The 20,193-nt window shown below is 29.9% G+C and overlaps 2 protein-coding genes across 3 annotated transcripts; both read right to left on the bottom strand.

Moving 5' to 3' along the window:
• Positions 1 to 10,764: 10,764 nt before the first annotated feature.
• On the bottom strand, positions 10,765 to 15,140 carry LOC107928403 (uncharacterized). Of its 2 annotated transcripts, none has more exons than XM_016859627.2 (5): positions 14,996 to 15,140; positions 14,671 to 14,729; positions 13,160 to 13,345; positions 13,012 to 13,051; positions 10,765 to 11,107 (listed from the first exon to the last, which is right to left on the bottom strand). In XM_016859627.2, exons 2-5 carry the CDS (start codon positions 14,671 to 14,673, stop codon positions 11,025 to 11,027), a joined length of 312 nt encoding a protein of 103 aa, XP_016715116.1. In that variant the 5' UTR covers positions 14,674 to 14,729; positions 14,996 to 15,140; the 3' UTR covers positions 10,765 to 11,024. The 2 variants fall into 2 exon arrangements, with proteins under 2 accessions (XP_016715116.1, XP_016715117.1); XM_016859628.2 differs by lacking the exon at positions 14,996 to 15,140 and adding an exon at positions 14,811 to 14,986.
• A 1,723-nt stretch (positions 15,141 to 16,863) lies between these two features.
• LOC107928293 (40S ribosomal protein S5) lies at positions 16,864 to 17,976 on the bottom strand. The gene is made up of 3 exons (XM_016859485.2): positions 17,562 to 17,976; positions 17,195 to 17,398; positions 16,864 to 17,073 (listed from the first exon to the last, which is right to left on the bottom strand). Exons 1-3 carry the CDS (start codon positions 17,687 to 17,689, stop codon positions 17,019 to 17,021), a joined length of 387 nt encoding a protein of 128 aa, XP_016714974.2. The 5' UTR covers positions 17,690 to 17,976; the 3' UTR covers positions 16,864 to 17,018.
• Between the last annotated feature and the right edge of the window lie 2,217 nt (positions 17,977 to 20,193).

The raw sequence follows: 20,193 nt of genomic DNA, 5'->3' as shown, positions 1-20,193 counted from the left end.
GGACAATGCCATGTTGCGTTAAATAGCTTTTCAATGCTTGAAACTCCCCTCCCCCATCTGTTTGTAGCATTTGAAGCTTTGCACCAAGTACTCTTTCAGCTTGACGATGAAACTGTGGAAACACAGTAACAAGCTCTGACTTTTTCTTTAAGAAATAAAGCCATGTATAACGTGAGTATGCATCAGTGAAAGCAGCATAGTACCGAAAACCATTGAACATCAGTGGAGCCGGTCCCGATACATCAGTAACTATCAACTGAAGAGGTGAACTATATGTAGTATTCGATTTAGACAAAGAAAGTTTATGTTCTTTCCCTAAATGACAAGCAACACACTCAACTGCTTTATTATTATCAGCAAACTGAATATTACATCTTAGAAGTGCCTTTGACAGAATAGCTTGACACGGGTGGCCTAGCCTAGAATGCCAAATATTGAGAGGCAGCATTTTGCTAGCTGTAAGACACTGAGCACACGTAGAAAACAATCCACCTGCAGAGGACTTGTTGAGATGGAGCCTGTACAACCCATGATGCACGGAACCTTTCAAAAGAACCTCTTTAGTTTGCAAATCACGCACCTGACACTGAGTAGGAAAAAACTCAAACATCACTCTGTTGTCCTTAGCAAACTTGGACACAGATAAAAGATTTTTAGTGATGCCAGGAACAAACAATAACGATCGCATGAACAATGGCCGAGACCGTGTAAGAAGAGATGATTGCCCAGTAGTCAAAACAGGGAGAGCTGAACCATTCCCAACAAACACCTTACTTGGACCTTTGTATGATTCACCATCACTAATTGTGGTAGCCGAATTTGTAAGATGATGCGTGGCACCTGAGTCCTGATACCAGGAGTTATCTGTTGCAGTTTCAGGAGTTGCCACATAGGCTTGAGGTTGTGTTATACCGGAAGTGGGCATGTTAACCTGTTGGGAAGGGCTACCAACAAACGAATTAGGCCAAATAGAAGTTGGAGGAGCTGAGAAACACCAACCTGGTGGACACCATTGAACATTTTGCTGAGCAGGAGGTGACCATGGTACTGTAGTAGGAGCGGAACTGACCATACAAAAATTTTCTTGTGGTAGAGGTCGATAGTTATTACTTTTGTAGAAGGAGTCGAAGCGATAGTAGCAACGATCGACTAGATGTCCAGCCCTACCACATAACTGACATTGAATTCTTGAGTTAGCAGAGCGCCCTCTCCCACGCCCTTGATTAGAAGACGATGGCCTATAAGCAGGTATGGAGCCAGTATTATTAGAAGCCTCTGAACTTTGATGAGAGACCATGTTTGCCGAACTAGAGATTTCACAATTAACCACCTGCTGACGAGTTTCAGCATCAAGAAGCATTGAGGTTACTTCTTGAACTGTATAAGGGACTTGACTGGCTGTAATAATAGAAATGATAGATTCATACTCAGATGGCAAACCATTGAGAATTGCTGTTACGTGTTCATGGTCGCTAATGACTTCACCACAGCTAGCTAAGTTATCACAACAGCTTTTAACGTTCATCAAAAAATCCTCCATACTCACATCACCCTTGCGTTGAGAGTGCAAGGATCGGCGATAGAACATCAACTTGGAGGTAGTTTTACTGCCATATAAGGTGACAATGGCATTCCAGATTTTAGCACTTGTGTCCATACCAATCAAATAAGGTAAAACGGCTTGACTAATGGAAGATAACAACCACGAGGCAAGCGCACTGTCTTGCTGCTCAAAACACTCAAATTCTGGGTTTGCATGAAAACCACCATTACCATCATCGATAAGTTGAGCGGGAGGAACTTGCTGCCAATCCAAGAAGCCTTGAAGCTTATGCGCTTTTAGTGCCAAAAGAACCTGCTGCCTCCATAACAGGTATGTATTATCATCAAGAAAAACACTAATCTTCTTTGTAGAAAACAACCTGTTGTCAACGACCCCATCAGGAGCACTGCATGCCATTTGCCAAGGAACTGCACAGCGGATAGAAGAGAAAACAATACCAGGATACTAGAAGATTGATACCATGTTAAACTATAAGCAAAACACTGATGAAACTCTGAAGAATAATATTTTTCACATAATGAACATGCAGTAAATGCATGTATTTATACACATGTTCAGAAACTGCTGTAACCAACTAACCGCTGACTATCAACAAACTAACGGCTTTTGGAGTTACAACTATTACAAACTAACACAACTATATTATTCTTAACACTCTCCCCACCTTAGAGAAAAAAATTCTCGACTTCACCCCTGTGACACGTAAAAAACTATCAAAATCAAGTCATACTAAAAAGAAAAAAGATAGAGTAATTTTTAAAAGGCAAAAAATAAAAATAAAGAACAGTAAATATATTTGTGAAATTTTAAAAATTCTATAAAAATAAAAATCGAAGGTCCTAATTGTTAATTAAATAGACAAATTAACAAGTATAAAATATATATATAAATATTAACAAATAAATCAAAAATCCATTATGATTAAATTGAATTATTTAAAATGTAAATTCGTTTGGTAAGGTAGCTAAAGGGGATGTGACATTATGTGTGGTTTCTCTCAAAGGGGATTCATCAATTAACTCAAATTTTCTTTTTTGTTTTCACTTTGTGAGGTGGATGTTAAGTCTTGTTCATTGGGTAGGTTCTTTTTGGCTTTTAAGAATATTAATAATATCAATTGAAATCATTGTCATCATCTTTAATTTTAAAATTTATTTAATTTTGCCCGTCAAATCTTAATTTGATTGACATGTGTATTGTTATCAACGTAGGAAGACGTGGGTTTAAGTGCGTTGAAGTACATTATCCTCCTATTTATGGGTTGAGAAGAGATTATAAGTAATTCTAAGCATCATGTACAATAAATAAATAAATATGATCAGAACCTATACTAAGATAGTTGCAATTTCAATTTAAGAAAAAAATTGTATATGATGAAATTCGAATTTTAAATTTATTAGAAAAATAAATAATTTAATGTTGAGATTCAAATTTGTATTTACTATATATAGATGTTAGAAAATGGGATTCAAATTCCGAATTTGCTAGAAATTTAATGTACACGTTGAAATCTAAATTTTAAATTTGTTTAAATGTCACCTCATAACTAAGTTAAGTTTTGCATTTAAATATATTTTGATATAATGTTGCAGGTGGGAATTGGGTTGGCGGGATTTAAACATGTGTCAAATATATCTCTGATAAAAATTTTAACAATTGCTTCATACACGTTAAGACAAATATTTACTTGGTATAATGATAAATTTAGTTATTAATGTTTATTTCTTTTTCAATTTGACCTTTGTTATTTTTTAGCTAAATTTAGCTATTAACCTTTCAAAAAAGGTCAAATCGTTTTTCTTTATTGAAAATGTTGATTAAAACGTTAATTTTTAACGATGTTAGCGTGGTAACTCATGTGATAGTTCATGTGTCATTCATTCTAACATGTCACTATTTTTCTTATATACCACGACAACAAATAGTTTAAAAATTATAAAAATATTTTAAAAATAAGTTTATAAAAAATCTAAAAAACTTAACGTGAAGTATATGTGGATTACCATGTGGGCTATCATGTTTAAAATTTTAATATTTTAATCAATATTTTCATTAGAAAAATCATTTGACTCTTTAAGTGTTATTTTTAAAAGGTTGAAGGTCAAATTTGGTTAAAAAATAAATAAATGCCAAATTGACGAAATATATACATGTTTACGGCTAAATTTGTCATTATACTTATTTGCTTTATAATAGAATTTTTAAAATAATTATAAAATAGAACAAAACAATTATAACACAAAAAAAAAATTAAAAAGTAGACCAACTCGAACGAAAACTCACTCATGATAACAGTATGGGACTTGAAGAGCCATACACATGGTTGCGAAAGGTGAATCTTAAGCTTATATATTCAAAAACCAAATGTCGACTATTTCAAAGCCTCATTGGTAGTATAAATAAACATTATAATACGCTAACGAAAAAAATAATGTTTATTAAAAATAATTATATACTGAAAGAAGATTAAATTAAATATAAAAAGTAGTTTTCAGATGGTGATTATTTTTAGTAGTAATTATTTATTTGGTATTTAAATGGATAAATTAACTTTTAGTCTCTTATAAATAATGGAATCAAAAGTCATAAGGTGGTAAAATTGTAATTTGTGTCAAAAAATGGAAAGAAAATTATTTAATCAATTAAAAAATTATAAAATTACAAGTTAATACAAGATAAAATTACACTTTTATTTTATACAAACTTTATAATTTAATTCCATCTCTAACAAAATTCCAACTTCGCCCATCGATGAAGCTTTATAACAGCAAATATTTTTACTTTATGAATTTGCTATAATCAATTTTAATTTTTTTAGATATTCTTTTTGAGAAATAATAATTTTAAAGAACATTTATTTTTAAATTAATTTAAAAGATATAAAATTTAATTAAAAAAGGCTAATTCAAATTTTTAATTTTTATGCCCATTTTTTTAAAATTTCCTAATTTAGACTCATATTTAATTATTCTTTCTATATATTCCTTATTCCTAGGAACTATTTTGTGTTGCGGTGTTTACGTAACCACATAATAACGCCGCCTGGACCCACCAATGTACAAATTGGTCAACAAAGAAAATAAAATTGTGACATGGCAATTCCTTATTGGCCCATGCATCACGTCCCAAGTCAAAGGTGGCGCAGCCTATTCTACTAACTAGCAATTAGAAATGTTAAAAACTCATTTAAATTGCAGTCAAATAATATCAATTAAATTAGTAAAAATAGTTTAAAAAATTAATAGTCAATTATGAACTATTCTCAAGGCATTGTTTCTATTTTTTTTCATTTAATTAGATAATTTAATTATATTCTATATTTAATTTTAAATAATATACTAAATAGATTTTATAACTTTAATTTTCTGTACTTATTTTTTTAATATTTAATTTTTCAGTTTATCAAACATAACCTGACTAACAATAATAAATCTGAAATTTTTTTTATAGATTTATATAAAATGAGACTCGAACTTGAGACCTCAAAATTATTGTATCGACCTCGTAATAACTTAAGAGTGAAGGCTTTATTGGCATAGATTATAAGTTACATACATGAAATTGAAGGTTGATAAATTAACCCTTGATGATGAAACTGAAATAATGTAAATTTTGATGATAAATGAAGTTAGGTGCAAAAGGCATACAATAATAAGTGGCCAAGACTTTGTGAAATAAAAGCCAAGCAAAATGGCTTGAGACTTGAGAGAAAAGGGACATTTACATATATGGACTTCCTTCACTTCATACTTTATTCTAATTGCACGAAAGTGTTTACCAATTGATTCATTTTGCTTCAAAAGAGTGCCCTTTTCCTTTATCATATTAATTAGGTGAGTTGAATTACATCATATTTGAGATTATGGTAATTTAAATGTTATGATTCGAACTTAATTTCTAAATTTTAAAATGTTTTAATTTAATTTATAAAATAACATATCGATCGGGTCCTTTTGTCAGCCTCACAACCAGCTCGGGCGTTGAATATTAGCTCAAATGTGTTGTGGAGTATATTTAAAATACATTGGCTAAAATCAGGGACGAAGCTAGAAACTTATTTTAGAGAGATCAAATATGAATTATAAATTTTTGGAGGTCAAAATGTAAATTTATTATTATACTAACTTGTAATTTATTAAAATTTGAAGGGGTACAAGATAATTTTATCATTTTGGGGAGGGGCAATGCCACCACATGCCTCCCTTTATTTACGCATTTGGCCAAATTTTGCACACATCTATACCTACTACATAAAAAACTTTGAATTTGATGTGTTAAAAAGAAAAGAATGCATCGATATTAAAAATTAGAACTTCTTTTAACTTGTCATATCTAGGCTATCTATTCAAGAGGTGCTAACGTAATTAAAATTTGATTCACGTTATACCCTAGTCTTGATATGAGCCAACTTTTAATGCCCAAGCTAACAAGTAAAATGACATAAGAATCTGACTGATAAGACACCGATTATTTGATGACTCAAATAAAACGTTTTAAAATAACTATATTAGAATGCTAACCATAATTTAAGAGAGATAATTATGAATTCCGAAAAAATAATTTTCATGAACCAAAATATATGTTGAATTGAAAAGGAAAATTAATATTTTGATATATTAGTCTTCCATTTGCCAAATGCATCATTTTTGCCATTTCACTTTTTTTTTCCCTCTTTCATTGTTTGTGTTTTGCTTTTTGACTTTTTAATCAATATTAAGTGCTTCCACAAATTATTATAAACATAAGCTTTTACATTAATATTTATTTATACACACACATCAATATCCATTTGAAATTTATTATGATTTATTATTGATAATTTATACGCATAATGTAAACAGGGGCACGATCAAAAATTTTTTAGGGGCTGAAATTAAATTGTAAGTAAAAATGCAATTTCATCATTTTGATAGCATATATTTTTTATAATTTTTAAATGATTAAATCAATTTTTTTGTCATTTTTAGGGGGACAAAGTGTAATTTTACATTTACTAATTTAAAGTTTTAAAAAATTTCAAAAGGCCTAAATGAAAAAATTTTCATTTTAGGGAGGCCGAGACCATATCAGCCCCCTAATTATGTCCCTGAATGTATATTAATTATAGGGTTTAGGATTTAATTGAATATAATTCACTTGAGATTGTAAAAGCTCAAATTCAAGTTGGATTGAATTTTATAAGATTCGAAATAAAACTCGAGGCATTCAAAATTATTTGATTAAGTTTGATTAAAATTGTTTACATAATAAGAATAAATTCGGATTTTATACTTAAATCGAATTTGAATGTAAACAAAGCATATTCAATACTAGATAAAATTTACAATATATAGGTATATATATATTAAAAGTAATTAATTCAAGTTTGAAAATAGGAGACAATATTATTAGAAAGGATAATCTCGAATTTTAAAATTATTAGTTTTCAAAAATCGTAAAACAATTGCAAAAATTACAAATTTTAACCTTACAATTAAATTGATAACATATTAAAATATTGTACACTTATCAGAATAAACATATTATTATAATTTATCCACTTAATCTAACCGATAAATTCGATCCAATTTTTCTTTTGGTTCAATTAATCCAATCTTTTAATCATGGTACAAACCATATATTATGATTTATTGCACATGGAATGAGTCCCTTTCCCCCATTGATGACGGCTTCTTTTTAGTTTTACAATATGTATGTGTGTGTATACATATGTTTGACCACTGCTTTCGGCTGCAACTTCAATGAAAAAGTAACCCATTATTTGAATCTTACAGCTATTTTGCTTGATCCTAGCCCTTGCTTTTGTTAATAATTTAAGGTCTCTCAATTATATATTTTTTCTTTTTATCATTTAATTATGAAAAAATTATAAAATAATTACGTAATTATTTATTTTTGTCTTTTTTGATCACCCAATTATTTAAATTTTTAGATATTTTCGTTTTTACGTTAATCAATTAGTGAAAAAAAAAGACAAAATTAAATAATTAAGGACCATTTTATAATTTTTCATAGTTAAGTGATAAAAAAAGAAAAAAATATAATTGGATGATGTCTAATTGAATTTACTTATAATCAGTACTATGTTGGTGGGTGTACTGTTTTTTTTTTACCGAAATTGATGTGTATATCAATTTATTTCGATGTATCATTTTGTATTGGTCAATATTTTAAAATAAACATTCAATATACGTTTACAAATACAAAATAAACGAGATTAAATAATTTTCAAATATAAAATATTAATCAATTATATAAAACAATCATCAATAAGCTTCTAAAATAATATTTCATTGTTCAGTAAATTCGAAATAAATAAGGAAAAAAATATCTTCTCATACTTAGAAAAATATATCATAAAAACATTCCGTTCAATATTATGCATACATTAATCGACGCATAAAGTTTCAGCGGGTGTGATTGAAATTGAGTGGAATGAACCGGTGCAATCGGTATAGACCGAAGTTTTCATGATGCGGAATAGAGAATCAATTGCTCTAGTTTTCTATCAGGATGGTGCATATCAACCAATACGGTCGGAACTGATACGAAACCGGCTACATCAGCTAATCCGACGCATGTCAACCCTACATTTTTTTAATATTTATTTTAAATTTATATCTTATTTTATTCCTACCATGTTCAATACAATCGAATTTGCATGTGATGTCCAATATTATCATGCTCTTGTTTATTTAATCTAGGGTTCAATAAAATAAATGTTTGGAAATATTTTTATTTTGACAACGAGGCTTTATGCTCTCTTTTTAATATGCTGATTTTAGTTAGCTTATTTTACTTCCATAATTATTTATTTATTTCATGGGTGTTTATTAATCATATGATATTGAATTTCTTTTAATTATAATGCTCGGTCGCAACACTCATCCATATTATTTTAAATATTTTTTTGAAACATATGTATATTATTTTAATTTGATATTAAATAATTTTTATACTTTTTTATTTATTAAAATTTTTTACATAGATAATTTAATATCTTTTTAATGTTTACATTATCGGTATAAATTTAATTTTTATGTATCTTAAATTAAATAATCTAATATATTACAAACTTTGAAGATGGATCGGATTTGAGTCTTAAATGTTTGAGCCCGAAATCAACTCATATTTTAATTGAATTTAATTTTTTTACCTAACCTTCTCAAAGTTTTAAGCAAACCTTTAAATATGGGCGACAGTAAGAGGGCCTAACAAGGGCTCGACCCCATAAAATAGTAATTTTATTTTTCGACCCTTTAAAATTTATGAAGTTTTAAGTAAGATTATACTTTAACCCTAAAAAATAATAAAATCTTGATTTAATTTTTTTATTAAGATAATAAAATTATATTTTAACTCTTATAAAATTATACAACTTAATTCTCAACCGGAACATTTCATGATAAGCAAGCAAACTCTGTTATATTGTATTTTATAGATTGTCCCATGAAAAGTCCCATGGCATGTAGAAGACCCATCTTTTGTTTATGCAATGTATCTCATCACAATTATTGGTTCTAAAACATTCAATATATATATATTATTTTTGGTCCGAAATTTGACCTATAGTCATTACTTATCATTAAGATTTGAGCCACAAATTATTGACAAAAATTTCCAATTTTTATTTATGCATGTGATTACAACTTGTCTCCTTCTATGACATGTAACTTTCATTGGCTTTTTCTTCCATTTGTTACATTTTTTTAGGTAATAATATGGTATATGTGTACAATTCTCATTAATAGTTTTCTATACAAAACATAACCAATTTTAACCATAGTCGGTGTATATAATAATTTATCTTATTATTGATTATTTTTAGAGGATAATTTATATACGTTTTTTCAAAAAATATAGTATAAAAAAAATGCAATTCGAACCCTATGTGATGGCCTAATAGTCAAGATATCCACCGCCCCAAGTGTGGCCTGAGTTCAAGTCGCGTTAGTTATTCAAGTTTTGCCCTATTATTGTAATTCATCAAAAAAATAAAAGTGCATTTTGAAAATTTAAACTACATTTTGATAGTATGCCATTTTTTCAGGGTGAATTTTTGTTATTCTTAGGATGAGGCTATGACTATAATTATATTAGAAGTGATAAATTAAAAGATTGTGCGTGTGTTTTTTATGAGTTATAATTCGATTGACATAAGCATTATTTTTAGAGTAGGAGGACATAAATTCAAACCTGTTGAAGCACGTTTATCCTTGCATTTAAGGGTAGGGAGGGTTATGGACAGTTCTAGGCTCATTGTATAAAAAATTGCTCTTTTTTTTTTCGAAAATTTTTGGAATCAAATAGGTGATCAAATTGATCGAGTCAACAGTTCTCAATTCATCCTATTCAAATCAAATAAATTATTAAAAGTTTTATATTTTTCAAAAATTTATAAAATAACTTGGTTCTATTAGTCTGTACTGGTTCGTAGATTAACTGATTTTTTGCCATGTTTCAAATCTATGTATCAGTTAATTTATGACTAAATCGATCCGACTGGCCGATTCGATTTTGAAAACACTAGTTTTCTAACCAAATTATGTTAGGTTCGTGTTTATTTTGAATTTAGATCATCTTGAATTAAGATATTTTTGAACTAACTTCCAATTTTAAGCTTTTCAAACTCAGAATAAGCTTGGATATAGGCAAAAAGCTATTATAGAATTCATTTATTCACATTTGATAAAAACAAATAAATATATTTATGTTAAACACGTACTCAAATCTATCGACCCGAGATAAATAATTACTAAAATTTTAAGGATGTTTGAAAATAGGGATAAATATTAAATTTATACACATGAATTAGTGCGATTTTATACATGAAATTTTAATTTAATTCAATTTTCAGAAATCACTAATAACATTATCAAATTAGCACCATTTTTATGCTGATATATTGCATGCACAAACTATTATATTAATCCAATATGCAAATAAATATATGTATTCATTTATTTAACTGTGCATAATCAAATCAAAATCAAACTACAATTCAAATTCTATGTATATAATTGCATCCAATCAAAGTTCATATATCAAACTGCACATTAAAACAAAATTTATGGATAAATATATCCCCGTGAAAATGGCAAATGGCAATTTCAAGTTCATTTTTGCAAATTCTAAAATATTTGAAGGCTATATATGTAATTCACTCAACTTTCAAGAAAAAAAATTTATCCCTCAACAAGTAAAATAAAGATTATAATTAGATATATATAATGAGATCTCACCAACAAGAATGCCAATTCAACATTATTTACCATAAAACTTCCTATCTTCACAGTTGATTTTAAGAGTTAATACATGAAATTACCGTTTGTTAAAACAGTTCCATGGCACAAAAGATCATGGGAACGTCGAAAATATCAGGCTTACCATACATCTGCGTCGCTGAGACTCCTTCTCCGTGTTCATCAGCTTTAACCTCTTCTAGAATCCGTTTGTGGTCTTACCAATTTCCACTATCTGTGTCACGAGATTGGTAGAAATCGTTTGGTTTTACTATGTTGACATCCTCGAACTCGTTGTCATCTGCATGCAGGAAAAAACCGAAGCTTATAAAAATGCTGATTGAACTAAGGTGAGATGCATGAACTATATGGTAAGACCGGATGTTGCAATACACGATATGCTTCTTATTACTCATTTCTCATTGCATGATGTACGATGCCAGAAAGATGCAACTTCATACTTTCTGGCTAAACAATAAGTAAGGCATGAGTTAACAACTACCCATATCGGTGATACGCTCATTTCAAGACTACAATAATAGAATCCATCTCCAAACTGAGAGATCAAGTTTGCCAAGACTCGACAGTTGATAATATAAAATGCATTGCAATATAGAGCTAGTTAGACTGATGAAGAGAGAAACATATATTCAACTGCAGCAGCAATGATCGTCGGGGTTGGCATTTTTCCACTTCGAATATAGGCTTAGGTATATAAGATATCGTAACAGACAACCTAAATCTTAGTTTCGGCACAGACATGAAGATGCAGCCCTAAAAGATATAAAAACACATTAAGACGGAGAAGTTGAAGAGATAGAGAAAGAGAACAAAATGCAAGAAAGTTGCCCCGAGCCATTTCATGCATGCAGAAGAAGGCATGTCAAACAATGCATCTAAAGGAATAAAAGGCAGTACTCAACCGACTTTTTAAAAAGTTAACACAACTTTTCAGGAAGGCTAGATACTACTTCTGGAAGATTCCAGAAAAAGTTCCACTTCGTTCATGATTTTGACAATTTAAATGGAGAAGAGACATCCCAACTTAACCATTGTCACATACTAAGAGAGGCAATAGTTTAAAGAGGACCTCGAGAGAGTTAAAGGGGAAATTCACATCATCACCACTGAATGGCTTTTCCATAAAGAGCCAAAGAGGAACTTGAGAGAGTCAGAGGAGGTGTTGTCAATGCCATGCCAGTTCACAGACAAGGTTCAAAGATCTTGTGCGGTGGAGCAGACAGGTAAACAAAGTAGGGAAGTGAGTTCAATATCTTGAAGGGAGGTGTGTTGAAAGCTGGCTGTGATTAACAGAAAAACTTGAAATGAAAAGTATTCAACATTGGAGGCACATGGAGAACCTGGGCTGTTTAAGAAGAACAAAGAAAGTGAGGGAGGGAGGGAGAAAGAAAGAAAGAAAGCCTACCAGGCTCTAGATAGTTCTACTCATGGAGAGCACAGAGAAGACCTCCACCAAGGGAGGAGAAAAGGGACAAAGGCAGCGGTGGCCACCATTCACAAATCAAAGACTCATTCTCTAGCAGCTGAAGTTTTAGAGAGGGAAGAGAGAAAAAAAAAACCCTAGTCATAGGCGCTAAGCCATTACTTTGTATCCAAATGAGTCCTTCATCTTTAACTTGTACTTAAAGAAACCAACAACCTTTACTTTATACCTAAATAAACTCTTAAATCAATATTTCATTTGAAATAAAGGCTTATTTAGGTACCACTCAAAAGAAAAGGGTTTATTTGGGTATAATAAGTGTATAAGGGCTTATTTAAGAAAAGTGAAATAATTTAGAGGCCATTTTACACATTCATCTAAGACACAAAACGTGCATGGCTTATAGCAAATAAGAGCACTATCCTATGCAATTTATTGAATGTTTGCAAGTATTCCAGTGATAATAAAAGCTTCTTCACTTGTTTTATAACATAGTAAATGAAACAAAGTCATCTCTAACCTACCAAATGAAATACAGAAAATAGTATTTCCTCATAAACGCGAGGCAACCTATCTTCAAAGACTCAAGTTAGAAAGTATATATATTATAGCTTCTCTTGTGGCAGGAAAAGATTCTTCTACTTTTGATCCAAATCACTTAAGCTAACAAATAAGAATTACAGTAAATGGATGATGTGCAATAAGAAACATTTCAAGGAAATGAAAGCTGCAAAAGAAGAAAACTAATAAAAAGAAACAACCTTTTCTCAAGGTCAGTGCCACAACAGCATCATTTTCAACCTGAAATTAGAGTGTCATATGGGAAAATAAAATCAGTGGTAAGATATCAAAATGCAGCCAGAAAGATTTTTCAGCATAGGATGAGGGAAAAGAGAATGTAACTCATACCTTCTGGTCTGCCAAAGTTTTTGAATCCTCTAATATATCCCCATTACTCATAAGGATCAAACGCTGATCATTAACAGGTTGATCAATGAGGGTATGCAACTTTTGCTTAATGTCTAGGGTAGTTTCAGTTGGATCACACTGGATAAAGTATGTTGTCTTGCTACGCTTCACACGGATGTACATAGCCTATAAAATTTGTGGCAATCAATCCAAAGTTCAAAGGCTATACTTGAATATAACAGAAAAATGCTTCAAGTTGCTTAATAAATAGAAAAATAAGCTAAATAGGAATAACTATTGACAATATATTCAATGTCTTCCACGCATAAAACATTGGCCTAAGAAAAAAAAATATACTTGACTATTTTGCTTTTATGACTCATTTGGTTGTATTACACTTACTGCTCCAGTCCTTGCATGGAAGAACTGTTTAGAGTTCCTCAGCGCTGATTCTTTTAATTAGAAATGATGGAATTGGTTATTTGATGCATAAAAGAGCAGTTGTGGAAGTTTTCAAACAAATCTATTTTGCTTCAAAGCTTTTCAACAACACAAATAAATCCTTTATCTAATGATCTATCATTATGTTCACAAGACAGTCCAACTCACGACACTTTTCAGTAGTCCCTACCAACCACAAGAAAGCTGCTGTTGGATATATTCACTGTTTGACAAGATGATAAATGTTAATTGCTATTTGAACAAGCCAAAATCAACCACAAGGATTCAAGCAAACAATCCTGAATTTTAGTAAATCCCACACTCCAACTAGACAGAGAATTTCAGATAAAAAACCAGCCAGATTGGAACTACATCTTTCTTTGTAAGTAACACCTGAACAAGTGAATAAACATTGGGGCTAGGCTATGTAGTCTAGAAACATTTGGTCTCCACCTAACGAGGAGTAACAAAACCAGTTTTTAACTATGTTTATCCAACTCTTCATTTTTCTTTTAAGTACCTATGTCCAAAACATCTACAAATATGGATATGAGATATAGAATCCTCCAATTACACGGAAAAACATAAGAAAAAAGTTAACCTACTCGTGTCGAACACATTCCAATATCTGACACTCGCATCTGAATTCGAGTGACATAAGTTTTTAACTTTTTAAAATTTAAGCACAAAGTTATGTTCTCGGTTCCATTCACCACTACGAAGTCCCCCACAGGTCGAGCCGTTTGCCTATTTCACTCTCCTTCAACTAGACCTTGAAGTCATCAATCATCAAATACTGCAACTAAAACTAATTTAGATCTACAAATTGTTTTCATTTTCTCATAGCACTTTCATCCTTTTAATAATAATTTACGGTAACTATAAGCTATCAAGTCCATCGCAATTCATCCAATTCCACCAACTGCAGCTATATCTCAAATCCTTTATGCTCAACCAGGCTAAATTACTAAGAAATTGGGAAAAAAAGTTGCCACTAAATTTACATTAAAATGCACCAGCACATGCACATGAACTAAAACGAGAGAAAGAGAGAGAGATCATCGGCGTACCATTTTTCTCCCTTCAAATTTTGAAGTTAACTCCCAGCTTCCGGTTATTTAAAAGAAATCTGCAAAAAAAAAGGGGTTAATTTCAACTGTAAACTAACAAAAAATAAATAGTAACAAAATCCAGGAACTTCATATATTGCCTTTTATAAAAGAAGATGATAAGAAAAAAAAATATGAAAAAAAAAACATTTGCAGATCGGAGCAATCGAAATCAAATCCAAGTGATGAATAGCGTTTTAAATAAATTTAAAAAACAAACTTAAGGGGGAACGAATCAAATTAGGGCAAATAATTAAATATAAAAGAGATCAAAAGGAAATCAAACCTTCAAAAATTACTAGCCCCTCTGTTAAAGAAATTTGATGCTCTCTTTACTTATTTATTCTATTTTCTTTTTCTTTTTTTTAATGAATCTGAGTCGAGGGTGTACTGTTACTACACTAGGACTCTACTGTTTATTTTTTTTATTTAATATATCGGTAAGTGTAGATGAGATATTATTTAAGTTTAATTTGAAAAAGTTATCAAATTTGATTTGATAATTATTGAGCTCGAGCCATTTAAGCTATTAATCGAGCTGAATTTGAGTTTGATAATACATTAGTTAAACGATATATTATTAAATTACAATATTACTCTTAATATATATTATTAACTCTAAATTTAATTATCAAGCCGAGATCAAGCTTGATAAATTATATTAATTGAGCTTGAGTAGCTTGATTTTATCTCAAGTCAAGCTCGAACTTAAAAATAGATACTTGATTGAACTGGAGTCGAATATCAAGTTTCAAATTTTGAGATAAACTTGAACTTAGAAGTATTCGGACTTGACTCAGTTTAATTAGGTTCCTATATATATTTAAATACTTATTTGCATGTGCAATGAATTCTTTTAGGGCACGTTTGGTTCGCTGTATTGGATTAGAGGTGTATTGGATTAGAGGTGTAATGGATTAGAGGTGTATTGGAATAGAGGTGTAATAGCAAATCAACTGTTTGGTTGAATGTAATGGAATAGAGGCGTAATAGTAATCTTGTGTTTGGTTGAATGGAATAGAGATGTAATAGCATAATGGAAAAAACTAAAATGACTAGAATACCCTTAGCATAAATTTGTTTTGGTAAATGATTATTGTTATTGTTATTTAAATTTTAATAAGATTATTATTATCAGTAATACATATTTTAATCATATTTAAACATAATTATTATTAAATATATTTTAATTAATAATATATAATTTAATAAAATTCTTATAATTAGCAGAAATTTGTTTTGGTAAATTATTATTGTTATTGTTATTTAAATTTTAATAAGATTATTAATATCAATAATAAATAATTTAATCATATTTAAACATAATTATTATTAAATATATTATAATTAAAATATATAATTTAATAAAATTCTTAATAATTAATATTCTTATATGAATTTACTCAAATCATAATATATGATACTGTAAAATATAAAGTAACATAATTATTATTAAATAATTAAAATATATAATTTAATAAAATTCTTAATAATTAATATTCTTATATGAATTTACTCAAATCATAATATATGATACTATAAAAGAAAATTTGAAATAATTAATATTAAATATATTTTAATTAAAATATATGATTTAATAAAATTTAAAATAATTATAACTAATAAATTATATTTCCAACTGAAACAAGCCAAACAACATAAGCAGTATTAGAACGGGGATTATTAAATCGACTTTTGTAGTATAAAGTTCCAAAAAAAAATTTATTTATCTGTAGATAGAGAGAATCATGTTCATAAAACATATAAAATTTGACGTTGATGAACTGCAGTCTCTTCCATTGTTAATGCAGGTTGAAAGGCTTGATTTCAATAGTGTTACGGCCTTTGTATTTAACTTCAAATAGAAGTTTGTACAATTGCTCCAATTAATATTTATTTCTTTGCTTCTATTGGCTGGGTTAGAAATTCAAAACAATATTTTTGAAAGACTTGTATAATTTCATCTGCTCAATAATTGGAAAAACTCAATTTGATTTCTTCCTTTAATTGTCTCTTTTTTAAGTACTAATTATCAGCAACAGGCAGGGCGATTTAATGTGGTCAAAACAACCACATCAAGCACTCTCATCTCTTTGTTTGCAGCAAAGATGAACTCAACAGCTTCAAACCATGGCAAAATAAGTACAACATATATAACCAAAACAGGATATGCTTTCTTCAATAACATCTCAACTTAAATAACGGAACATTCATATTATGTTCGGAACACAAAATAGGTAACTTATAAAGTACTGAATAAAAAACAGAAGTGTCCACTGCCATGGTTTATGCAAAGTCCTACCAATTCCTCAACGATTGGCCTTGGCAACTCTCTCGATTTCGTCCTTCTTCTTGATGGCATAGCTGCACAAACAACACAAGAATGATGAAGCAAGCTGTGGTAAATAAATGGGATTGCAAGGACAGTTCCTAGTTTCAAAGCAAAATAAGGTTCAAACACGGGAGTTCAAAGGCTGTTATTTACCTGTTAGATGATCCCTTTGCTGCGTTAATAAGCTCATCAGCTAAACATTCAGCGATAGTTTTAATGTTTCTGAATGCAGACTCACGATTACCAGTGGTGAGGAGATAGATGGCTTGATTCACTCGACGAAGAGGAGAAATATCAACAGCCTGACGCCTCACAACACCAGCAGAACCAATACGAGTAGCATCTTCACGAGGTCCACTGTTATATCAATCAAAAATCAACAAGGATTATCAAAGATTGATCCAACAAAGATAACCCAGAATTGGAAGATGTTTTAATTAACATCATCTGCTACTTTAAAGATTAAAGTCAGCTAGTGATACATTTGAAAAAGGAAATTCTTAAAGGTCATATAGGCCACCTGTTGATAATGGCATCAACAATGACTTGAATTGGGTTCTGATCAGTCAGGAGATAAATAATTTCCATAGCATGCTTCACAATCCTGACTGCCATAAGTTTCTTTCCATTGTATCGGCCATGCATCATCAATGAGTTTGTAAGCCTCTCAACAATGGGGCACTGAGCCTTTCTAAAACGCTTAACTAAGTACCTCCCAGCAGTGTGTAAAACATATGATAGATTATACACTACTCCACATGTAAAACATTCAACTAAAAGGTTACATGGTACTTTTGCCTCAACTAAACCTATATCCAAAACCACACATTAGAATTTCTCGACAAACAAGCCATAATAAGACCCAGAAATACTGAAAATCGAACATCTTGAAGATTATAGATGCTACTTTTTAAGTAACTTCAGATCAAAACTAAAATCCAAAAATCAAGTGACTTTAGATCAAAATTAAAATCCAAGAAAAGAGAAACAGCATAAAACAAATATTCAAACAAAAGCAAGAAAAGTTGTATAAAATGAATTGATCTAATGAAACAAAAACTCCAAAAAATGAGAATGCAATAGATCAGAAGTTCTCCGCAGTTGTCAAGATTATTAATCAGCTATTCATTTTTAATGCATGGACAGTATCCTCAGAGACCATTTCACAATTAAAACTCCTGCTTGGCCACGACAAAACAGAAAGTTCAGCCACAGAACTTCTTGCTTAGAAATTAAAATCCACCATGTAATTACGACATTATAAACTCAATCATACTTTATCATTATATAACGGCTTCACCACACATGAAGTTTGAATGGCGAAATAAAGGGAAAAAAAAACAGAAGCCTAATCCACGCATTTTTAACTTTCTACTCCAAACTAGACTTATTTCAACAGACAACTGAAGGATACAAGATAGAATGATAATGCAGGAGAATTGATAATTTATCCCCAAAAAAACCCTAATTTCAACAGGCAAAACCCACCATAGTTGAAGAACACAAATCTGTTTTTTGTCAACAAAACAATCACGAGGAAGAAAATTAAAAATCCAAATTAAGTAAAAAAAGAGAAGAAGCACTTGCCGCTTCTGTTGATGTTGGTGAAAGATGCCAATATGAAAGTCAGCGAAAGATCTGAGCGGGTGGAGGTTTGGTTCAATGGCAACTTCTGTTGATGTTGGGAGGGAGAGGGAGAGGGAGAGGGTGGGGTAGAGAACGATTTCTGCTGGGAAGGGTAAAACAGACACCGATTAGCTAATCCTTTCTTTTGGAAGGGATTGGAAATCAGCGTTGAAGCAGAGAAAATAAGGATTGCGTACGTAACGTAATAGGCCCGTATTAGGGCAATACACCCAACCAAACATGGGATTAAGTGGGCCCACCGATTAGGGGTGTATTGGCTATGCCAATACACCCAACCAAACATACTCTTAATTTCACAATCAAATTTGATAGACTAACACATGTTTCGTTTATTTATTTATTTTAAGTATTAACTAATACTTAGTGGTGTATTGATTAAAACTACTTAAAAAATAACTTGTCTATCTCGATAAGACAACTCGATTTGAATCGAGCTTGAACAAGAGTTTTTGTCTTTAAGTCAACTCAAATTTTAATTTAAATAATAAAAAATATATATTTAAATTTAATTACAAAAATATACTTTTTTTTATTATTAATACTTTGAACAATGAAATAGGCTTTTGAGTTAGGCGGCTAGAAAGCTTTTTGTAACTAAGCCTTATTCAACCAATGAACAATTTTATTCTTAATCATGCATTGTCAGTATAGTAAATAATTATTCATGTCTTAATTACTATTAAATTATTCATTTTCTTTTATAATCACATGTATTATCATCTGTTTCACGATTTGAGTATAATATTTTTCAAGTCGAGATAATATTCTAATAAAATCCTCTCAACAATGTCGACTTCAGGATTTAAACTTTATGCACATACTTGGAGAAAAATCTATTTTCTCTTTCACTTCTTCCAACTACTTATTGATGAATTGTCTATGTAAGTTTTTATTTCGAGTCAATAATCACCCAATTAAATTGTTGATTTTTTTTTAATTTTAAAAGAGTATAAATAAATTTTTTTGTACAATCTTTACTGTTATCTATAACACTCCTTAAATCCTTAAATCAAATAATAATACGTGTTTGAACGTGTTTAAATCTATGCCATCTTTAATTATTTTAATAGCAACTGAGCTAAAACTCAATCTACATGCTGTAAAAATAATTTTAAATATTTTCATTTATAATCGTATACATGTAACGTTTAATTTTTTTATATTTATAAAATAAATTTCATGAAATGCTTGAAAATTTAAATAATTTAAATAATTAAATTTGATTTTTCATATGTAAAGATAAATATTATTATTTTATATTTTAACAGCGGAATAAAAAATTGTACAAACAGTATTATAATATTGAAATTTATATATTATTTAAAAATTAAGAGAAATTAACATTGTTAATAATAAGTAACAACAATTAAAAATTAAACACCTAACACGTTAAAAACTAGTTATATTAAGAAATAAAAGTAAAGTGTCATTATTAACTTTGCAAATTTTCAATACAATAAATACATGTAAGGTAACACCTATTTATGAATTGTACATCATTTGAT

The sequence above is a fragment of the Gossypium hirsutum genome, chromosome D08, assembly GCF_007990345.1.
Source record: "Gossypium hirsutum isolate 1008001.06 chromosome D08, Gossypium_hirsutum_v2.1, whole genome shotgun sequence".
Taxonomy (NCBI): Eukaryota; Viridiplantae; Streptophyta; class Magnoliopsida; order Malvales; family Malvaceae; genus Gossypium; species Gossypium hirsutum.
The sequence above is the reverse complement of the archived record's forward strand: the minus strand, read 5'-3'. Positions and strand labels throughout refer to the sequence as shown.

Excerpts from the sequence above, each read along its gene's own strand:
- LOC107928403 (XM_016859627.2), bottom strand. Across the intron at positions 13,052-13,159 it reads AAACTTTGGCAGACCAGAAG|GTTGAAAATGATGCTGTTGT; the intron begins GTATGAGTTACA and ends CTCTAATTTCAG. Across the intron at positions 11,108-13,011 it reads GGCACTGACCTTGAGAAAAG|ATGACAACGAGTTCGAGGAT; the intron begins GTTGTTTCTTTT and ends TCCTGCATGCAG.
- LOC107928293 (XM_016859485.2), bottom strand. The coding sequence starts at position 17,689 with ATGATGCATGGCCGATACAATGGAAAGAAACTTATGGCAGTCAGGATT. Across the intron at positions 17,399-17,561 it reads GTTGATGCCATTATCAACAG|TGGACCTCGTGAAGATGCTA; the intron begins GTGGCCTATATG and ends TTGATATAACAG. Across the intron at positions 17,074-17,194 it reads GCAAAGGGATCATCTAACAG|CTATGCCATCAAGAAGAAGG; the intron begins GTAAATAACAGC and ends TTGTTTGTGCAG.